Source organism: Zootermopsis nevadensis, unplaced genomic scaffold, assembly GCF_977971745.1.
Source record: "Zootermopsis nevadensis isolate Lab colony 2312 unplaced genomic scaffold, Znev_1.0 Znev_ptg000006l, whole genome shotgun sequence".
In the NCBI taxonomy this organism is placed as follows: domain Eukaryota; kingdom Metazoa; phylum Arthropoda; class Insecta; order Blattodea; family Termopsidae; genus Zootermopsis; species Zootermopsis nevadensis.
This window is the reverse complement of record NW_028259138.1, coordinates 7,525,646-7,550,405: the sequence shown is the minus strand read 5'-3', so window position 1 is coordinate 7,550,405 and position 24,760 is coordinate 7,525,646. Positions and strand designations below refer to the sequence as shown.

At 39.0% G+C, this 24,760-nt stretch overlaps 1 protein-coding gene across 7 annotated transcripts in view; it reads right to left on the bottom strand.

The window, feature by feature from the left end:
• Sema1a (semaphorin 1a) overlaps nucleotides 1–24,760 on the bottom strand; it is a 799,656-nt gene that overhangs the window by 33,329 nt on the left and 741,567 nt on the right. For all 7 annotated transcript variants that reach the window (XM_022079449.2, XM_087343635.1, XM_022079438.2 and 4 more), the window contains 2 exons: nucleotides 2,291–2,395; nucleotides 564–652 (listed from right to left, as the gene is read on the bottom strand). In XM_022079449.2, the coding sequence (XP_021935141.1) occupies nucleotides 564–652; nucleotides 2,291–2,395 (194 nt within the window). The remainder of the gene's footprint in view (nucleotides 1–563; nucleotides 653–2,290; nucleotides 2,396–24,760) is intronic.

Sequence of the window (24,760 nt, the reverse complement as noted above, 5' to 3'; positions counted from 1 at the left end):
ATATATATGTATCTGAAAAAAATAAACATTAAAGCCACGAGGTATATAAAACTGCAAGAACGCATTTGGAAAATACGTGTACTCAGGTTACCACTCGCGTTGTGTTGACTTCCAAAGCAGTTTACGTACAACACTGAATTGCCTTCTGCGTATTAAATTTCACGTGAAGGAAATAGTGCGCGGGTTTTCTCAGAAACAACGATGTTATATATAATTGGCCACAGCAAAAACTCGCTACAGTTGAAATTTATCTCGGTTTTTTCTCTCCAAACTTTCTCATTTTGTGGTCAGGTTCTTTTGTTACTTGCACCGATGAATTTATTAGTTCATATTATGTTAGCTTATCTCATGGACCCGGTACATGCCGAGAATACATTCTTTGCAGTACGTGACCAACACAACCTGTGCCATGCCTCACTTGGAAATAATTCTATTGAGTCAGTAACAAAGCTGCAGATGCTGCTAACATATATAAGCAGAGACCCCGCAGAACGGAAGAGTCCACATGGTTCTCTGTTTGGTGACCTATTTTCAGACGTGATTAAGTGCAGTCAACGACTTACCTTCCCGCAGTTGATGTATTCCACCGCCGTCTCGCGAAAGAAGAAATACACGAAGTCGCCTTGTGTCATGGAACTCACAAAATTTGGAGCTGGAATAAAAGAAAATCAAAGATACGGATATAATACTGCAAGAGATATGACGTTCTCTAAGACTACACAGCACAACTTCTCAGAAAACTGTCATATAAGCCGTCTTAAGAATCTGAAATCTCGCTACGAACTGTGCATTTATGCATCATTTTCTTAACCGATCGCCGTTTTCATGAATTTAACCACACTCATTCGCCGACTTATCTCTCCGTCTCTCTCTGCCACTACATCCCTGAACCTTATATCCATCTCACTCTCAGCTTCCCCCTCGTTCTCCTTTCTGGTAACATCCAATCCAGCACCTGTTTGGGCCAAGCGTTTTCTGGCAATCTCTGGATATGTCCACATAATATTATTTTTGTATCACCCAGCCAAAGTACTTTTCTCTTATTACATAGTTTGACGTCCTTTCATTAATATCCTCGCTAAACGTCTCAAAACATCCATTTCCACTAGCAATGATTTTTTTAAATTTTTTCTACTTAAAATGTCATACTCCTGAACGATATAATGGACCTACAATATTATTTTGGCACGGTCTTGTAAATATTTAGTTTAGTTTTCCTTGAACGCTTTTATACCACAATATTGTAGAGAACTTACGGGCTGAGGCGACGTACCCGGCCGCCCCCTACAGTGGTGCCACCATCTTCAAGAACACGTTTCTCTGAAACGTTGATAAACAACTCCACAAGAGTAGTTGGGGCAACAACACAGAAAACCACAACCTGAACTGACAGAACCCTGACAACCTCAAATCCTGCGACAGACTCGCTTCTGAATAATCTACGCCACCTTCTGTGTTACTTTTAACAGTTTCACACAACTACCTAGTTACAAGGCATGGGTCCAGGTGGCATTGGCAGCAGCTACTTAAAGTATTAGCAATCTAGAGCAGTGTTGTGTAACCTTTCTACAACCGCGACACACTAAATATTGTCGAAGAGTCATGGCGGCACACCAACCCCATTTTGCATATCAAGGGGGGGAGGTAGATGGCTTATGGCATTGATTGGCCGCGACAACTTCTTATAAATCGACCCCAGACGAGAAAAGTTCTATTTGATGTTCATAATTATCCATCTTTATTAATGTCATATATTTTAAACATATTCATTATTTGAAATAAATTAAAATATAATATTTCTTACCGTTTGATCCATAATCTATTAACTATGTGTAAACATTTAAACTTAAAGATACTTATTTATATTTGTACATGTAGATTGCAGGAAAATACAGAGTGTGGCAATAAAAGTAACCGGGGGGTACACATGTTTTGCTGCAAAGTGGTTGTGTTGTTTTCCAATTCCATTTAGTAGATCTTGTCTGTCTTCAGTCTGCCCGATCATAATAAAGAAAATTAAAACTGAGACAGAGCCAGAAAACAAGATTAACAAGTCCGACCTGCGGCCACGCGCCACATCCGGCCCGAGTCCGCATGTAACAGGGTCCGCGAAATTATTGTTAATCTGCTGCTGGCTACAATAAGTTCATTTACTTTCTTTACTCTGAAGGAAAAGTAAGTATATGTTGATGTCCCGTCATCAGGATGCAGGTAAAAATCGTAACAAAAAGTATAACTGACAACCCACCATCGAAAAAACAAAACATAACAGACGTAGTACAGTACTCACCGTTCAGGCTCATTGAGTCATACTGTTCCGTCTGGAGGGACTCTCGGTAGATGATGGGATCCATCCCTGAGAAGTCAGCCACGGTGCCCGTGTAGAGGTCGCCATCTGCAACACGCAGACACAAACACACGCTCAGTCCAGTCTCCACGACTTATTTCCATCTGAACAATAGCTTACAGTTGTTCAATATTTATCACTAAATTCTTCTGGACCAACTGGCGGATATTCATTAAACGATGTATGCAAATTATTCTATTAGAGGTCACACATCTTTGTGCAATTAATATCCTGCAAACAATAAAACTAATACGGTAATTGCGAATTTCTGAGGTGTCAGTGATTCTCTCGCCCTACACTGTAGGTTTTTTTTAATTCTGTGAGGAAATACATCTTGTGAGGAAGTCCGAATTTTATCAATACAACATTCTGTAGAAAGTAAAACAACTGATCTTATAAATCTATACTTAGCTATTAGTTTGTAAGTTACTATGAAAAACCACAGATGGCAGTTACGTAATATTAGGTATAGAGATACATCGTTGTAAATTCTTCCCATAACACCTTGCTGTAATTGAAATATTACGTCATCGAAAGCGAGAGAAATTCCCTTATTCGATATGTGTTGCCATCTGATGCCCCACAAATCACAACTGTGAGATGTACAGATAGACGTTTCGGTCTATCATTCAGGTGAAAACGGGACATTGCAACATGCCTTTGCCAAATCGGTCAATAATTTGATTAGCAGTAGTAGAGCAGAGAAATAAATCCCAGCTACCCAGAAGTGCGATGCACCCCGACTGTCTCCTGTTTTCCCACGAGACTGCCGCAATGCTGCCAAACCTATGAAGTTACGGGCACAGCTGGCACATCTGTTTCTTCACTTTCTTGTCCAGTTCTAGACACGTGACCTTAGTTCCCAGTAAATTACTGCTAAAGGAAAAAAGAACTGTAGGCCATTCACACTGTGAAGGCTTCTAAATCTTCTGCACTTTCTTGTACTGCCTCACACTGTGTAGATGACCCGGTGATGACGTAGGCGGTTCTGTAATTGGATGGATGGTTCCCATGTGAGGATATATTGATCGAGAATGCCACCATCGGGAATTGATATCAGATCCCCTACTAAATTACACATGGATGCTATTGCTTCGTGTCTAGTACCACGGTTACTAACGGCAGACCCATTTGTGTTCTATTGTAAAATTTAATTCCAAACCCAAGCGGGGTCTATTGGTGGGACTTGGAAATAATTTCCACATGAAGTGAAACAAAAATTTTATACTACCTCAAATAATGATTTCTCACATCCTTCTTTAACACGTAATCAACAGTAAATTACCGGATGAGTGAAATTACAGCCAGCGAAATGGATGCCGCTCTCAAAAATGTACGCCTGCTTATCATATTATCGCGAGATCGCATTAAAAGTATAAAATATGCAACATCTCTTTATAATGTAAGTTAAACGTGAAAATATCTTCACGGCGACCGAAGATTAATGCCAAACGCCCCAACACAAGCCTGACATGACAGCCTCCCGTCAAGCGCAGACTCCGACAGACCCCGCCATAGGCGCAACCAGAACTTCGTTTGCATTTGTCGCCACCGTCAGATTTAATTTCAAATTTTACCGCACTCGTAGAATCAAGTTCACGGATATCTGCTATTATATTTGGAGCAGACAGATTATGGCACAAGTTGGTGAAAAACAAAGTCATTGCACTGTACGTTTTTAATATAAAGTATAATGTATCTCATAGCAGTACACAGACAAACCTATAATCGAATAAGTGTCATGGCATTTTCGGTTCAGATCGTTAAATATTATAGGACAAATTATGTCAAATTCTTCCACAGCTAAATCGATGAAAGTAAGTTTTGTCGTAATTGTAAGTTCAACGAGTATTTCCGTTACGTACGGTTCTGTCAGTACTGGTTCATTTTTTAGGGAACTGGGTGCACTATGCCGTAGAGTTCTAAAAGGAAACATGGCCCAGAGAACAAAGACGATCGATTCATATTGTAAGAGGATGAAAATAAAACACCATCTACTTGGTTCATGGGTTGGCTCCTGCAGCTGACTGTCGCTGTTTGGTTTCCACGTCATTTCCGGAAAACAAGGACAAGTGTCCAGCTTGATCGTGACTGTCGGTCACTTTGTATCACACACTTCAGGGTTGCCACAAAAACAAACTATAAGATACAAATAACAGATGACTGTCAATAAAAACCATAGTAGAGGGCAGTCAAATGAACACACATATTTTGCAAATCCCTTCCGTGTTATTTAGCGTAGACCCAATTCACTGCCTAAAGTCTTCATTTAAATTCCTGTATGGGAGGCAATCACAGTAACTGTTTCACGCCCAGGTTTTCGTTTTTCTCCAATTAAACTGTTGTGAAATAATGAAACTGCTTAGTTTTTTTCCACACACATGTTTTTTGCATATAGCTTTCATTTTATAAGTTTAATCTTTTGTTGCATTTTAATGTGCATCATACACAATGTAAACGATAACAGGACAACTTTAAACTTAATGCACTGTATGAAACAAGCACCTAATTATAATTATCACTAGTGGAAGAGAATATTTTCTGCCCGAGATTCTTTTAAAATGAACTGTAGGCTTACAGATATAATAAAATGCTTATCTATGGAGAAGAAAATTATTTACCAGACGAGAATTTAGTCACATGATAGCCTATATATTCTTGTGTATTTCATGGTGCTTTGGAGGTGTCAAACGCTACTTCACATACACACAATGAAACTACTTATTACTACGAACAAATTATTTTGTTTCTAAACAAGTCAAAATTTAAGATGAGAGCCTTCTGGGATATATAAATCTCACTTATCTCCCTAATGATGAAGGCAGCAAGCACCTCTGCAACGTCGATAGATTACACGGCAACAATTCAGAGGACAACCATCTTCATATACAGAAAGGGCTCTGGGAGTGTAATATTAACACGTTGTTACAAAACAAATGAATTCATTGCGGCAGTGATTAAGATAAACAATCAAGGCGACGCGAAGGTAAATCTGTACATAGGTAATGGCGTCTTATGTTAAACGCATCAGCTTGTACATCGAGTATCGTGTTCTGGATTGGCGATCGAGGAGACACGTTCTTCCTAAACGTCATCAACCTACAATGCCAGACGGCGCCACAACCTAGAAGACCACCAACGAAATCTACACTCACGTAAGAACCTCAAACCTCGGACGAATACTTTGTAACAATCACTACTATAAAGCAACAAGACCCACAGTCCAGGATTCTGAAATAGATACTGGCTGTTATTCTGCTAATGAAAAAAATTTAATACTGACTGTAGCCTTCTGGGCTCTGGTGCCATGCAGGTGGTTACCAATGTTTCGGCGGGGAGTGTCGCCTCCATCTGAAGATGAACTACAACCCAGAAGCCCAGAATCCGAACTTTTACCGCCATGAAAACCTAAGATCTCAAATACAACAAATTCCTTTCTGTTATGTGAAACAAAAACACAAACAGTATGCTCATAAAAATTCAACGTGATATCAGCAATTTAAATTCAGTTCACATCTGCATAACCTATTTCTCTATGGTGGATTTTAATAGTGAACCAAAATTTTTACGATTCTACTATACAGGCCTATCTAATTAATGTTACCTTTCTTGTTATAATCATCCTATTAACATTATATGATAATTACAAATCATGAAGCTCCTTGTTACGGAATTTTAACAACCTCATGAGTGTGCCAGAGCTGACATCAGCGTAACAACATGTAGCAGAAGAGTTCTTGAAATAAGAGTTATTGAAAATACAACACAGTACGTGTCTAAAAATTGTAACCGAAGAGGGCTTCTATTTCTATTTTTTGTGTTATTGTTTTGTTCTGTTTCATTGTTCTCTTGTTTCTTATTGTTTTTGTTGTCTTATGATTTTTGTGTCTTATTGTTTTGTTCTGTCTCATTGTTCTGTTGTTTCTTATTGTTTTTGTTGTCTTATGTTTTGTTGTGTCTTATTGTAGGACCACTGCCACCGGGTAAAAACCCATTTGCAGTCAAATAAATAAAAAAATAAATAAAATAAATAATATACTTGGCGTTACTTGTCTGTGGCCGTTATGCACTAACGAAATCAATTATCGCCACCTTCCAAATCACCCCCTGACCCCTCTATGACAGAAGGGGAACAATTCAGTGGGGTTTCGTGGGGTCCGTGATATGCAAGGCGAAAATTTATTCTGACAAGCAGCTTCCTACAAAGAGATGTGAGTGATGGGGACCGTTTTTGCAAGCTGATAAATATTGGATCTTCGTTAGGAACCCCACGGGCGTTCGTTTTATGAACACTACTGCAATAAATCCAAGCATGACCATAAACATGTATCTACATATAAATAGAAGCCTCATAAACATGAAGGTACACGAAAACAAAACAAATGCATGTTGAATAAAACTATCAATGATGAATCTGTGTGTGTGTGTATTACAATAGAAAATGCAGACTTTCTGTGTTGAATGAAACATTCTATCTATGAATATGACTGTGTTTTGGGAACTAACCGACGTTTCAGACATACTACATCCATAATCATAGAGGCTGCCATGATGGAGGTAGTAGGTATCTATGAAATGTCGGCCAATTTCCACGAGACTACACTGTGCAATATCCCAAAAATTGGTAATTTTCATATTCGCCACCGTGAGAACCTCAATTCTCACCAACTTCTTCCTAGTTCAATATGGCTATAGATAAGTAAAAAGGTAAAGTTGCACCTGATGTTTAATCAAGCACCGCACCATTAAGACGAAGAAAGGAAAGTGGTATAACTCCACGCGTTAACCTCTACACTATATGAAGTTTAGCTATTAGCTTCAAGCTCCGGCCGCTTTACCCAACAACGAAAGAACCCCGGTACCCATTGATCAGGAGTTTGGGTGGGCCCCGGGGCCGGTACAGACATTGTGGCAAAGCGAAAATAGCTGCCATGCCGGGAATCGAACCCCGGCCGTCCGGTGATGGCTGTCTTCCGTAAAGATTCTTACTTGATCAGCGATATTATCATTTTCACATTGCGGTCCCATGTTAGATTTTTGTGCCCTTCACATACGACTATTCTATGTATCCTAGATTATTATTCTTGTGTTGAATATTAGAAAAAGGGTACCATCTTGCCTAGTAGTTCGAAATAACCCGCGTGCTCATTCATATAACTGAGATGCAACTGTCACCTCCCGACTGGAATTGCATGACTCACCGCCAAGCACTACAGGTTTTCTCGATACGAGACAAGCATCGCTTCACAAAAATAATGAAATCAACTAACCAACTTTCCTTTCGTACAGCAGTTCTTGCCGGGACCCGGGCATTCAACTTTATCAGTCAACACATTGTACTAGTAAATTACCCGTCAAGAATTGAGGCCGAGGGGGGAGAGAGAAATCTAAAGTAGTACATAAACACACACAGAACTAAATATCCCATGAGGCCCAAAATCTCTTAACAGCATTACCATGGCAACGGTTACAACAACAAAATATATATTCATGAATATTATCCCTTAAGGGCCAGAATCCCTTAATAGCAAATGGTCACCAACCAAACAAGCTACCAACACTTGCTTATTATATCATTAATTATTTATCGACAGACGAAAAACAGAATAACGTACAAATACGTTAAAACGACAGCAGGCAGAGAGTGGTGGATGGCCTATATCGCATCGTGCAGTTGGCAGGCCTGCACAAATCATTGCCAGTCAACGCAGCGCGGGTTGCATGCATTGCGGCTAATGCTTTCACAGATGAGCGACGGTTTAACCAGCATCTGCTGAGAATATCTGGACCCAAGGACGATTAAACATGAGCACGGAGATAATTACAGAGACTAATTAGCTGCTTCATTTCTTGTTCCTCTAAGTTTCTGCCGAGTAATCTTCTTTACAGATGATTATTTCCACGAAAGAACGAAAAATTCCTCAGTTGCTGGCACAACAGTGTAATTTTCATCGTTGTCTTATTCTCATCTGTAGATTACTGACACTGCTTTCTTAACGACTCTTACACACAGTTGTACAATCACACTATCTGAATGCAAGAATAGGTTGTAAATGTCAGGTGAAATTCCAAAAATGTGTCATATGGTGTAGCTAAAAAATCCCTTCCCTCACAAGCTGGCATTAAACATTAAATTTTAGTTATTAAGTACACTGTCCATGGTTTTTTTTCTCTCTCAGTGTAGTACATTCTGTTGCATCGTCTTCCAGAAGTACAGTCAAGCTCATAAACAGGCAACTTATAACACAAGCGACGTTTTATATCCTGAACTGATGTCATTTCAGTGTTTGTAGGTTTCAATTCATACATCTAAAGAAACGAATATTTCACTTGCATAAAAATCTCCGTACAGCATTGCCATGGCAACTGTTGTAATGACAAGGCAGAGCTCACACAGTCTCATTATTAAAATACATTAGTTTATATATTTTATGTTATTAACTTGTATAGGTGATGTTATTTTGTTAACAAAAGATTCGCTCAAACAATTTCCCAGGACTCTAGTCCAGAAACTCAATACTGACAAAATATTTTATAAATCTGTTTGAGATTTGAAATTTTCACTTCGGTGAAAATTTGGACTGCGGAACTAAGGGTTGAGTGACGCCGTGCAGTCTTGTAGTGGCTACCAACGTTTCGGAGGAACCTAACGCACCCACCGTCACGGTACCTTCAAAAATTGTTCTTTACTATTTTATACGTCATTGATTTTGAGAGCCATTTTTCACAAATATAAATATACTTTCTCAGAACTAAAGGCAGTTAAAAACACGTGTCGTACTAAATGTAACTGTAGATGTTTGGGTAATCTCTGTTACGTAGGTCCTTACTACACTACGCAAGATGGGCCGATTTTGATAAATTTGTTACGATCAGTAGGGCTTCATGTAAAGCGGGCGTGTCAAACCCCGTATCTTCTCAGGGCCACATAAAACGAGGAGAATTTAGGGGACCATCACATGAGTGGGGAGAGTCATAACCGCTAATCTGACTAATTCCAGGTTCAAACTTAGGAATTTCTGTTGGTACATTTGTTTTCTCACAAATACACACAAACACATATATTAATTTCGTTGAAACACATTTCCAGTTCGTTTAATTAAAATGAAAAACGTTTCGTAAGTCGCTACTGTGCAGACATTTACAACTTACACTTATTAAAATTGCGAAATTTTGGACCGCACTTCGTGTACAATTGAAGAACTGAGTCTGGCCGCTGAATGCTTGTCCGTGTTTCTGTCTCTCGTGGTGTCCTCAAGGCCTGTATGCAGAGGGGGTAGAAAGGTTTTGCGACGGGGGATCCCCCATACGATGAGCCATACAAAATGTATAAAAGGATTCGTGGTTTTTGATGTTACTTATCAACTGGAACAGGCCACAGGGGCTGATTCGTAGAAGCTAAAGACAAAAAATGAGAAGTAGAAGAAGGAACAACAGGAAAATGAGTTTTCTTGTCTGTTATTAAGTCACGTGATTGTTGTTTGGTTGATATTACAGTCTAGTAAGTTGTTAAAACCTTGTTCATAGACGAAGCTTATGGGCAGCTTCTGATTAATAGCAAGGAAGTTCCTTTCATGTTATAATGTTTCATCTTTCTTGTTAGAGGTGGTATCCTGTTTCATAATGACATCGTTCCGTCCCAAATTAAGAGTCGTGTTGTGATGGTAAAGTGGTTTTCATACTAAGCACCTGCAATGAAGTGAAGAAACAGTGGGAATAGTATTATTCATTTCTAAATTACGTGGTTAAATTTCAGTAATGTCTCCCAGATACCACGTATCATAATATGTATGCGCATCATGAATGAGACTCGAAATGCAGAACGTTCGCCGGGTTGTGGGTCATGAAATTTCCCTCTCGAACGGAACCCGAAGGTTCAACATTATGTTCAAAAGAACTTGCCACTGAACAAATTTATGGGCCAACTGAATACAGTCTGCATTCTCACAATATATCTATAAGAAGCACTGTAATATTATCCTATCGTACACGTCTTACAAGTGATCTGGTGAATTTAAATTTCCCCATTACGAAGCATTTTTCATCTTCTCCACGCCCAACCCATTTCATTCTCCTCAATTTGACTACTAACAGTATTTGGTGAAGACTAAAAACTGTAAAAACAAATGACTAATTCCATGGAGTAGTGTTCTGCAGAAGCTGGTCATACATTTCCCGTCTTTTATGTAACCAAAATGTGTATTACAATGTTCACAACAGCCCAACCACAGTCTCCACTCTGACCCTGATAATAAATCCAGTCTACACCCTCGTATTTCCTTGGGATCTATTTTAATACTGTCCCCCATCTACGTCTAGATCTACCACTCAAGTTCCCAACCAAAATTTTGTATATAATTTTTTATATTTTAACCAAATGCCTTTAATCGCAACCTAAAAAAACTGCGATTCACTTCTTCCCCATGCGTGCTACATTCCCCGCTGTCATTCTGAATTATCAAAATCGATTAATGAAGCAAGACAGATAAATGTAAAAAGATAATTTCAGAAGAAACCAAAAAAAGTACCAGACTAGATCGAAACAGAAAAAGAACTGGAAAGAGAAGGAAAGAAAAAGGTAAGAATAGAAATAAAGTAAAATATAGAAAAAAGAGAAACAAATGCCAAGATTAACTTTTTGAACTGGAAGATAAAAGACAAGTAGACAAAGAACTTAAAAAAAATTAGGCGAGGAAATTATCACAAGAAACGGAAGACGGAGCTAAACAGCCACATGCTTATCTCAATTAAGACTTCATAAGACTTTATTTTGACTTCGATTTTTGTAAGGATTCTCTCGGTAGCCTAAACTAGAAAGTTGCCACTTTAATGTTACTTTTAACTAAGAAAGCAGCTGGCAGTGAGTTTTAACAGTAAACTTATATTAAACTGAAAAATTTAGATCAGTTAGCTACTATCCGATTCTCAAAGATGATTTGCCACATACAGCTAGTTATATTAAGCACTCGTCTGTAAAAATAAAAAAAAACTTTGTCGACACTTTTCTGAGCCAGAGATAATAATAAGATTCCCATATGGATCTTCCAACCGACGATCGTTACGAACTTCTGTTCCATTTGGTCGGGGAAAATCCCAGAGCTAAGAAGTGTAGACTTCATAACTCCCTTCCTTTCTCTCACACCTCGAAGGTTTTACCGGGGTTGTTCGATCCCAGGAACAACTTCCCAATAATCCTTAACCTCAAGCAATATAAATCAATTTGGCGGAAATGAATAAAAAGACTGGTCATGATGAAAATTCACACAAACGTCTATACTCTAGCTGGCATCGAACTCGCGACCACAAGGCCTACAGGAGTCGGCGAACATAGTTCAATATGAATATATCGGAAATTAACCACCATCTTGAAACGGTAAACACAAACAGACCTCCGCCTGAAAAAACAATTTCCAAAAGTTCCACAACATTACGAACTTATGTAGATAATGTTACAAATTACGTTCACAACGCAACAAAATTCCAGGATTCTTAGGATGTCAATAACCGATTCAGTAGTTTCAGTTAGTACATACAGGTCGAAAAGTCACGCAACCCATAATAAGATATATTCATTGATGGTTGCAATTCAGTACAATTCGATACAATTGGATTAATAAATATACAATATCACTGCAATACTATAAGAGCCCCCGTACGTCACGTCATATTGTAACCAGCTCGCAGCTGTCCGTCAGTTGTCTTTCAACAGTCGAAGTGCAAGGAAGTCTTTTTCACGAGTGCAACGAGCGTTCATTGTCGAACGCTACCTTACTTAAAATGCACTTAGAGATCCATTTCCCTTCTCGCCTGTGCCAGGTGGACTACTTCCGTGACACAGGATCTCTTCACCGGGTTGCACGAAACACGTGGAAAAGAGTGAATGCTGTAGACATGAATTCTGCTCATCTTATACAAGCACCTTTAATTAACACAATCACAGATTCTATCTAGCATAGATTTGAAAGTAATATAACTTTTTCTCCTAACTCGAAGCTATACATATACGGGAGAAAGGATTTTCACTTTTTAAGTTTGTTCAGAAGATAGTGGATGGATGAATGGGTAAATATATAAATAAAACAGATAAGCATAATAAAACAGGATGAATGACTGAATTTACGTCTACATTACTTCCAAAACAAGATACACAGATATTTTTTATTCCAAAAAAGATTTTTTTTTAAAATTAAACTGAAATTAGCAATGTAATGATAGCTTAGGATTTCGAATAATTGGCTTAAACATCTTTTTTAGGTATGTTCGATCAGTCCTAAAGCAAAAACACATTCATGGTGTTAACATTATCCATATAACAAATCTGTATTAATTACCAAGAGGAAAAACGCCTATGTCTTGTTTTGGAACTAACCTAAATTTATTTCACCAATCTTGCGTTCAAATAACCACCGCAGTACTATTATGTTCTTTCCTTAATGGAAGAAGGAACATTTCACAACCACACAAAGCCAGTGGCAAACGTAATAATATATACAATGTGTATATCTTTATACATAACACAAGCTTTTTATTGATATAAAAAAAACAGAATTTAGATTTAAAAATATAAAATTTAGATGTTCCATTTTCTGTCACTCAAGTACATACTGAGAGCCTTACCACGATTAAGAACTGTCAGCAGAAGAGCGAAATGTAGAATCACCACCAGATGGCTGTAAACATTCGCTTCCCGTACTACCACGTTCAATCTTTCTAGAAGAATCTGTTAGAGAACCAGCAATGGATTTTGTAACCGTCGCAGAAACAAAATGAACCAAGTCCTGAGCGCTGAGAGCGTCTCTTCCGCTATTCCTGAAAGAGGGTTTTGGAAATATATCTCCTTCAAAGACATCCAAAACAACCTTAGCTGACACGAACGAGTAATGGGTACAGAAGAAAGACGAAGTAGTGGAGGGAGGCGAGCGGGGAGAGACAGATACAAAATACGAATGTTTGTTACCATGATCTGTCTAACATCCATCTGGATCGAAACTCAATTTCTTACCAGTATTTATACACGAAATACGTTTAGAATCAGCGTGTATATTGTCCTTTCCATCTGAAAGTTACGTCAGAAACTCATGAATGTAACGGGCAATGTTTATGGTGGTGACAATGACAAACAGCAATCACGGTAGGTACCTGAAAAACAGGAGCTGGAGTCAAGTTAAAAAATAGTCAGAAGAAATAGAACAGTAACAAGAAGAACTTACGAAGGTGAAAGGAAAACAGGAAGTAGGAAGGATGTACAGAGAGGCACATTCACAAACCGAAATTTGACTATAACTTCATGATTTAGTTAGGTTATGGGCAGGAGGGCAAAATATGGCTTGTGAAAAATTCATTCCGATCAACAGCGAATTTCAAAACCTTTATCAATTTCTGCCGTGTCATATATTATAAAGAAAAAAGTAAAGCTGTCCCACTATACGCCACGGAGGCGCTTTGGGGGAGAAGAAGTACAGCTCCTATTCATTCTTAACATCGGCACTAGATGGGGGTGAGTGGTTAGAGTCACGCCCCGGCCGCGCTTTACCCGCGGGAAAGGACCACGGTACCCATTGGATAAGAGGCTAGGTGGCCCCAGAGCCGGTCTGGACGCAGAGGCTAGAGGAAAAATCCTCTGCCCCCCCAGCGGGGATAGAACCCCAGTCATCCAGTCCGTAGCCAGTCACTATATTGACTGAGATACCCTGGCCATTATACAATATTGTAATCTAAAAAATAAATAAAAATACATATTTTTATAAAATTCGAATTCTTCGGTTCCCAAACTCGCATTAAAACTATTAAAACTCAGTGGTGGACATTCCATACTTGGTTTAATCCACAACTTAACACCTCGAGAACACCAACCAGGGTTACTATATCGGACATAAATCGGTTATTAGCGACGTTATTTTCATGCTACTTCGTATATCTAGAACCTTTAGTCAGTAAGAAAAAGTGACAAGTCTGTTAAAAATCTTCAGCCACAAAATTCTCCTCCCAAGGAACTTCAAATCACTGTTATATCCAAATAGCCCCAACTGTCCCCCCAATTAAAATACAATTAACCATCAAAGATCTACGGACGTTTTATGACGTAAGCTAACCGAATAAATCACCAGTGCCCGGGGTATGGAATACTTTCGTAACAGATTGCAATGAGAGTGTAACGCAGAAATCAAATCTGGGGGACATGAACTTTGCGTTTCACTAGGCTAAATGCCCATTTATTACGATTACAAATATTAATGGAACAATTTATTTCTTCTTCATAGATTAAAAATTAAATATAATCTCATTAACGTAGGCCTAAATCTTGTATCTATTTCCCTCTAATAAAAAGGATTGAATTCCTTTACTTAAACTATCTTTAGGGGCCTATTTACCTTTCAGTTGCCATAACACATCCCATTCTACCATAATTTATACGACGCAATATTTAAATTGCATCTGTGTGTGTGCGCTCTCTCTCTCAAGTGTGTGTATTGGATCACACTAATTGTCATTATATTCCCAATAAAACCTTTCCTTCTTACACTATCAAAATAAATTTGTACTGAAGGGTATGATCACGAACCACTGTACTAAAAACCGGCTTTGTCAACAGAGACTTACCAATTTACCTCACCTCATTTCTCCTTGTGACTACACGGTTAAAAGAGCAGAAAATAGACGCTGGTTCCACATCAAGAAAATCTCAGCTCGTAATATAATTCGGCGTAGGAGGCTTCAAGCTCGGAGCAGCAGCTTCGAATACTTAAGGTTTTACATCCATTTAACTGAAATATTCAGGAATCAGTAATTCCAGACTCGAGTCTGCTCTCTGATGAATTTTTCATTGCTCTAGTTATAGTCAAGTGTTCTTGAGAGATAAGAATATGAACTTGTCAAATTTTAATGCCCCTCCCCCATATTATTTTCATATAAAGTGTACAAAACAAAAATACAATATTCAAGACTCATACACAACAGTCGAGAGGCTTTCTCCTGTAAATTTAAGAACAAAGTAGTTCCGGAGAAAGCTCACGAAGTCACCATTCCTACTGCACAGACTTGTAGCCAAATCTTATGTTGCTAACTATATATTTAGGCAACTTAACGAAAGTTTATAATCCATCAATAAAATTCAATTTAGTTAATGGGTTAGTGTGCTGGGCTTCTGCGTCGAAAATTTAAACGTTGTCAAGTCATAAATCTTACGAGTGTTATCACCTGCTCTATCAACATAAGCGTAGTAGTAGTAGTAGTAGTGGTAAGTGGTAGTAATATTTTTAGAAAAAATATATTACGAAAGTACATATTACGTTGGCTTTAAATTTATGGAATATAAAGTCACATTTTCGCAATCGTCGCCATATTTCTATTTGTTGATCTCTCCTCCGTATTTCCTACATAATTTGCAAAAAAAGTTTCTCATCACATAAATTATATATCATATATCGATCATATAATTTAATTTAATTCCGTATCGCTGTTAAACTGGAAACCAAAGAAAATTTTAGCACAGTCCAATGTTGGTTTGCATTTTACAAAACAATCACCTTAATAAATGTCCCAAATTCTTCGATAATCTATTACCAAACGTCATTTCAGGGCCTGATAATCATTTTAAGTAACTGGAAAGTGGTGGACCTACTTTATATCAAATAAGACTAAAGGCACACAAAATATTAATTAATACCCAAGACTAGACGCTTATCGTAAAAATTAATTATAACGGACTCCCTGTGAAAGCACAAAGCCATGAAGACGTATGGAGGATTGGAGACAAAGATTCACTGACCGTCTGTATTGGATAACGATGGGTGGTTGTGTAGACTTCGTAATGAATATAGTTTAAATATTTGACGAGGAAATACAGCGAATAATAAACAACTTAAAAGGAATGAGATAGAAGGCAAAGTTCACTCCAGTTCTGAACACATTTGTTGCGAAGCTGGCCACATAGTGTACACTAACCGCATGCTTGATAAACAAGCTACATTTAAATGACACTACGTGGGTCAGAACAAACAAATGAATGTAGTTAGCCATCTACTTTTGATTTAGACAAGAGAAATCTAAACAAATTGAGACAGGCAGAGAGACTGTGCAGAGACTCAGTTTGTTTGTGTCAGGTCACCGGGTTCAGACATAGGACCACGTTATTACCCCATGGTAGCCAAACTTTGTCCAACTGTAAAATTAATTGCTGCTACTGTTTGTAGAACTACCCCCTGCTTTATACAGAGTCCTCACGTTCCAAAACGAGAATGAGATTTACCAGTGGCGGAATTCAGCACACATAATTATTTTCTTGTAGCTGTAATTTTGGTTGTGAATATTCAGAGTCGTTGACCCGACTCACGGTTTAACGATTAGGGATGACATCAGTTCTTAGCATCTGAATTGTCTCAGGACCATCAGTATCTACTGACTAAACGTCGTTACAAAAATATCACATAGTTACAACAAATGATTTTACGTAATATATCGTAATTCTACATTTTTATAAAAATAAAGAACACAGAGGATATCCGGAGTATTAGACAGCAGATTTCTCAAATGAATTAACATTACGAAATGCGTTTCACATGTCTAATGTAAGAAAAATTATGACTCTCTAAATTTTAGTTGCAATGTTGATTCATTATACGCAGACTAATGTTACGCTTATATTGGGCACTGCCTACTGTCTGAATTTAGCTCTATACTCATTGAGATATGTGGTAAAGTACTGTATACGTAAATCTGGCAACGAGCTTTAAAAATTAAATTCTACGTCTACTTTTGTCTGCATCCATTTCTTTAAGAAAAATAAATATTTAAATAACCATTATTCCAGTACCTCCCTCTCAATTATTGAATCATCTGACAGATTTTGATGAAAATTGGCGAAGACATTATTCCACTGGCGGCCACCTAAACCTCACTTCCTAATTTCGAATAATAAAAAAAATATATGGCCGACGAACTAACTTCTGAGATGCGACGTTTCGGAAGTTAGTCTAGTAGTTACGTCTCCACTGATGTTAAAAATGAAATAATTAGCAGTAAAATGACAGCCAGTCACCTGAGGATGGCAGTAGAGCCAATTCCTAAAACGTCTTAATATACAATTAGTTGGCACTGCTGCTTCGTATTGAGGAGGTCACAGCCTCAAACCTCTGGCTCGGATACCGGCTATACTGAACGAGGCTATTCGTGCATTTTCTCAGTCTCTCCTTGCAAATACCGGTACAACATCTTAAAATTAGGCTATGATGTTCGCTTCCATATCCTTTTTAGTCCACCATTAATTAATCATCCTGCTATTCTACAGAGCAGTAAATAAACCACAAATGAATAAAAAGCCAAGAGTGTCGAACATATTCCAGATAACAGGCCATGCCAAATGGCTATGGCGACAAACCTTTCCTTACGCCAACTTTGTTGTCATTTGTATTACATCTTCATTGCTACGATCGTAAAGACGTTTAAGCTCCAACCAACAAGCAGTGATACTAGAAAGCGTCGCTTTTCTTATACGGACAGAATCCATGTAAATATCATAAATATTAAATATACTCTGTAAAGTTATAAAAGAGAATACTAATATTCTCGGCTTGTTAGATGATTACGAGGATAATGAAGCGGATACAAGAGATGATGTTTACTCATTCTCTCATTATAAACTCAGAGGTGAACTCCCTCAACTTCTATGGCCCCGGTAAGATTTTTCTTGTAATTTGGCATAGCCGAAAAGGTCCCTGCTTTAGTCCGATTTTGTTATAACTAAAACCCGCTAGCTAAATGTTCTCACGACGTCGAGTATGAAGATAGCTGTCTTCTGGAATGATGCGCCATGGAATCCAGTAGAAGTTTCATAGCACATCGCCCTGATGATGGAGGTAGCAAACACCTACGAAACGTAGGCAAACTTGTACCAGACCACACGGCGCAACAACCTAGACGACAGTCATCTTTAAAAGTTACAATGTTAACATTACAAGTGCCTCTTCGTACGTCTGGCTTTGATATTCGAAAACAAACTACAAAGCTGTGGTTTCTCATATTTTATTTTAGAAATCCTCTTTCTTTGACTCGTTATAGGGTCAATGAAATAGCAAATCAGACAAAACTGAGAACACAGACATATATGGGGCAAAATGTTTATTCAGTAAATAAAATATCATGCAATTACAGAAATAAATGGTTAATTCACTTTAACAGAATGAACAAAACATCCCCAAAACGTTCACTTCGTTACACGTAAACAGGAAACGGTGTACAAATGACCTTGAAGAAGGAACAGACTTGAGTCTGATCCGTGGAGGGCAAAAGAAGAACAAATGAATGGCATCTGAAATAAAATAGCAATTATATATTTATATATAATTGCCTTGTAATCCTGGGGTCTCGGGTGCCCGAATTTATAACTTGTGTTGGGCAAGGCCGTGGTCTAGGCAACACGGAGTTTTCCTCCGGGGGCTTCCCCGGTTTATCCGTGGCATCCCAACAATTACTCCATTCACACACAGAAGAAGGCAATGGCAAACCACTTCTGGATCATCTGCCGAGAACGTATATGAACAGGTCCCAGTCCGAGAAAAGGATGGAAGGATCCTGTTCATATGGACCTGTCGTCAGACAGAACACTAAATAAATAATACAATAAAATATATCAAGCCATTATGCCGGTATTTGATAGAGGTGACTGAAAGAAATCAGGAAATGCTCGGGTTAACCGGCCTCCGAATCGAGATTTTAACTCGAGATGCTCCAAATACGAAGCAGAATGAGACGTTAGGCAATTTTCGACACGATCCACTCCCTCCCTCACCCGTCACCGGAAATAGGACTGCGCTTTTATAACCTTCCGGTCCCGCTCAGACTACGCACGCACTTTGGTCTTCCGCTTCCGGTCCTAGCCGTCACTCCCTGACACTGGGAGAGAGGGAGGACTCATCGTATTGTCCGCGAGGCACGAGAGTAGACGTGGCATTGTCAGCGTTGCTTGTGTGGAAGGGGGAAAGTGGGTTCTGCGCATGCGCTGGTGATGTATTCCTTACCTAAGAACATTGTGCTATCAGTGAGTCAGTACATTAGCTCACGACGTACGGCCCGTATAACCTGCGGGTGTTTTCCGGTCCGCTAGTAGCACAGAATTCTACCCCCACCTCCCTCAAAGATGTGAGGTCTACTCGCGTGCCTCGCGGACAGTAGATGTTGGTACATACAGAGATGCACGCCTGATCACAGCAAACGCGCACATACATATATACAAACACATAATCATCAAGATCATCTGTACATAGAAACTTTGTTTTCTTTAGTTTAGGAAACGTTTGGGAGAAAAATCTTTTACCCCACTTTCGGACAGCGTCAAAGAAATCATACGTAAGTACTAATGATAATGACTTACTGGTGAACTTCACTCTTGACACATTTTAAAGATCTCGAGCAAATACGTGCAAGATTGTGCGCATGCGTGCAAAGGTCGGGGAGTACCAATACAGTACACTAAACATTATTTTTAATGTAAACTCAAGAAAGTTCTTATGTAATAGATCTACACAATTACATGGTCTTTCAGCTTAATTTAATAAAAACAAACAACAATAATGATTTTGTACTTAAAACATTGTTATTCAGGAAAGTAACAAGTTATTTTATCATTTCGGGAGAAAGTGTTCCATTACGGGATTTTTCCTTGAGCACAACACAACTACACTTAAGACATTTTAGTTAGGGTAAATGCCTAATGAAATACAAAACATCACAACGTTACATCTTTATCAGAGAGACATCCTTCGCGCCCCTCCTGCACCTCCGTTTCTGTAACAAAGGCATCTGGCACAGTGGAACAAACGCAACAATACGGAGAACATTACTGAAGCCATGTATTTAGTTTGTGCACATATAAGCGATTGACCTGATTGTATATGGCATTTACATGCGGTTCGAGAATTGATACTCTAACAAATGTATGAATATGTTCTGGTTAATTTACTGGCCATGAAACACTGCGAAATGATGCAATTGCACCAAATATTAATCCATCGTCTAGTGGCCAGTTACAGTAATACAATTTAATTAAGGGAGCATAATTTCGGCCGGGTAATACTGAGAGGGGTGGGGGTTAATTATTCATGTCTAGAATACGTTTAATTGGTGGCAGGATGTATGCCAATGGGGGAGAATCATCATACTATAAAATGCCTATCGCTATAATATCAAAGCATTAATTTATGTAAGGCGATCAGTAGGATATTCAGTCTAAACAGTCACAAGAATGGAACATATATCTTCCGAACAAGAGTTCTTTGTTATTTTTGAAGCAGAACTGGTGTTGATGTTAATTTACCTAGTTCGCAAAAGTACAAATCCATGTCGCGAGCTGATGACACTGAATATACAATGCACAGAGCAAGTTATTTTCCTATATGCTTCCTTCCGTATTCAACATATGGACAAATATTTAATGTTAAAGATGCAGATTGTAATGCAGCCTTATGTAATGTACTAATTTCTGAAGCGGAAGTTCAATTTGAAAAGTCAGAATTACGTAAATGACCAGTAAGCAACAAAATCAAATTGGATCGATAGCCTTTTATTTTATTATGTTTATTTAGTGTTCTGTCTGAGGACAGGTCCATATGAACAGGATCCTTCCAACCTTTTCTAGGACTGGGACCCGTTCATATACGTTCTTGGCAGATGATCCAGAAGTGGTTTGCCATTGCCTTCTTCTGTGTGTGAATGGAGTAATTGTTGGGATGCCACGGAGAAACCGGGGAAGCCCCCGGAGGAAAACTCCGTGTTTCCTAGACCACGGCCTTGCCCAACACAAGTTATAAATTCGGGCACCGCCGGGAATCGAACCCAAGACCCCAGGATTACAAGGCCAGCGTTCTAACCGCTAGACCACCGTGGCCATCCGATAGCCTTTATTGTAGATTAAAAATTCTTCGAGTTATTTCAGATACTAAACTTGAGGATAGACAGACAGATATACAAACAGCCTATTACCTCTAGATAAGTGTTTCCTTTTTTCACTCTGAGCAGCACCGGACTCTGGACATGTGACCCCACTTTATGTCAAGTTCAAAAATACCAGATAATTGTCTAGAGTCGAAATATAAATGTAATATTCTTACTGAAGAGAATATTAAAAATAAACATGAAACTGATGTGAATGGAAAATGACTAGCATTAGTTTTCAAAGTGACTGTGAAAGCTAGGCATCAAAATTCATACTCCATTTTGTAGTTCTCTCATATCATGAGTTCAGTTAGCGTGTAAGTAGGGCATGAAATACGTATAAACTGAACAACAAATACGTTAATTATAATGTGTACAGCACAGAAAGCTAATTAAACATTGTATTTCTTATCTTTCCTGGTATTAACATTCAGCATTTAATTAAGGGTGAAATTTCAAATATCTCCTATAAAATATCCATACGAATCAAACTACGCGTCAGATTATGAACCAATGCAGTTTGTTAAGACGATGGCAGGTTTAAGTTTATTTCCGGAGCCCCCTCTGTCTGACACAATCGCACAACGTTTGTTCTCAATTAACATTTGTAAACACATCATGTTCTATAAAATTTAAATCTCAGAAAATTGCACATAACAGTATGAATAAAATATAACCCCATTATCTTCTGGAATATTGTTGGATGTCATAAATATTTAATAACATACAAGAAAAATAATCCGAGCCTGTGAAGTATGAGTAGTCCTGCAATAATGTTGAAGACTTTGACCATGAACTGAATTCCATCGAATATCAATCGTTACGAGTTTCTTAAGATTTTACTTATACGAGGCCTCTTAACGAATTCAGTTAACTTCTGGTTCAACAATACCGTCCCAGAATACAAAGTACAATAGAAGCAATGACCTGGATATTTAACATAAATTATAAGGAAACAACGAAAAATTCTCACACGACTATAATGTGTAATAAATATGCCCGTGAGAGGACGCATGCATCGTGCAGTTTTATTTAGTGACAGGATAATAGGATACCACGGACTGCGTATGTGTTACCAAGGCGCGGCCACTGGTTCGGGATACGTCCATTTCATGCCTTGCCGAAGTAGTTCGTCGTGGTTTGTGAAACTGGCAAGTTCGTCTAACAGCATCCAACATGGAATTACTGGCGGGAGTTATTAAAGAAGCATCGATATCTTGTGGCTTGTCACGCTCATAAAATTCGGTCTCCCGGCCGAGATGCAGGCCCAGGACCTGCATGCGAAGCCGTTATAACCACTGATCCGAGACGTTCCGTGGTAAGAATATGGCTATTTACAATTTGAGGTTTTCATGGCGATGAGTGTGAAGATGGCTGTCTTCTGGGTTGTTGCGCCGTGTAGTCTGATAGAAGTTTATCGACGTTTCAGAGGTCCTTGCTGCCTCCAATCATCGCCCTGAGGACGAAGACGGTTCTCAAAACGATGGTGTTTTCTTCATTAAACCACTTTACATGGCTCGTAGCCCGAGAAGAATTTATTATACTTAGTCGCCGTGAAAGCTTCAGATCTACGTCAGAATGTTCACAACAGCCTGCGACGAGACCCTATCATAAGCCAGATAAATCAGTCTACACAACTGCACCCCTCTTCAAAGTGAATTTTAATATTATCCTTCCATTCTTGCTAAGGTTTTCCACGTGGTCCCACCCCTTCAGGTTTTCTGACTAAAATTTTGTATGCATTTCTCATGTCTGCCATCCGCGCTACACGGCCCGGTCATCTCATTCTCTTTCATTTGAAGGCCACAAAATGTGCTGAGCGCAAACTACGAAGCTTCGATCAGAACAGAAATGAAACTAATACTTTAAAAAATACTTCGCTTATTATATCGACAATGCTCCAGTTCAAAATGTTTTAAAAGTTCTGTTTATGAAACAGAAATATCGAAATGTAAACGCATATCTGAACCACGCGAGAACATACCTGGTCCGCAAAAATTAACATTCCTGATTTTGCAAACAACTTTTCCTCTTACAAAAAATTGTGTCCGACACACTCGAAACATTTCGCTCTGGCCCTGTCTCTGACAACACACATTTACAAACAACCCGCTGTCGAGTAATTTGATTGGCTATTTGCAGCGTCCACACGCGCAATGATTTCTTCCCAGTAATCTACACGGCCGCAACGCGACAGCGCCCCTTCCAGCAACCCGTGACAGTGGCATATCCTTGTGGGGTTTTTTCCCCGTCAGCCGCCGTATCGACCGCCACGGAGGTCAGGTGGTGACCGCTCGTCCGCCGTCTGTGATCCCTCCGTGACGCCAGTTGGCTTTCATGACACCCACCGAATGTGGGTAGGGAGCCATCAAAAGGTCTTGCATCGTCGGCGGAAACCAAGAGTGATGCTCGAGTACCCACTACAACGGATAATATCTCGTCACAAGTAACCCACGATTTTGGATCTGGTCTGCTTTTGTCACTACACTGATGAAACCGGAATGATTAAATTGTATCAGACTATTAGGCTATTTAACACACATCAAAATTTCTCAAACTTTTAAAACATTTTTCCTTTCTTATCGACTCGCGGTTTTGGAAGATGAACAACTGATTAATATTCGTGGCAAATGATTAAATATGCTAACTCGCTGTTGCAAACACACCCACATTAAGAAACTATTCAATAATTTTCTTTCAGAATCAGCACATTTGTGAGACGTACAGCTCAGTCAGTATAGTGACTAGCTACGGGCTGGACGACCGAGGTTCGATCCCCGACGGGGGCAGAGGATTTTTCCTCTAGCCTCTGCGTCCAGACCGGCTCTGGGGCCCACCCAGCCTCCTCTACAATGGGTACCGGGGTCCTTTCCCGGGGATAAAGCCGGCCGGGGAGTGATGCTGACCATTCACCCCCATCTAGTGCCGGGGTCAAGGAAGAGAGGAGCTATATCTCCTCTCACCCCAAACGCCTACATGGCGTATAGTGGGACAAACTTTACTTACTTTACTTTACAACACACCGTGCAAAATTACAAAAAATACGTAAGTTTCCTCATCACCAGAGACTATAGCTGACGGGCAATAATCACAGAAAACCCCTGTTAATGGCCCAAGTATCTCCACTTCAAAACGTATCCCTCAAAGTGGCATTCAGACAATTTGTAGCGACTTCCTACAACAATAATATAGCTTAAATTTTAAATTCAAAGTTAAAATTTTAATTTTGTATTTAGGTCTTAAATAAACACAAATTACAAGTGCCATACTTACCACTGAAAAATATCCACCCATTTTTAACACAGAATTAATGGAGAAAAAAGCAAAATTCTATTTATATCCCCCCTCCAACAATGCTACTGTCACGTTATTTGGGAAATAGTTTTTTCTCTATGGTGTTTTCGTTCAAAATTGTAGCGTGTCCCCCCATCCCAACGTATAGGGGTCACTAATTCATTAATTGGTACCCTTACAGCATACCGTGTT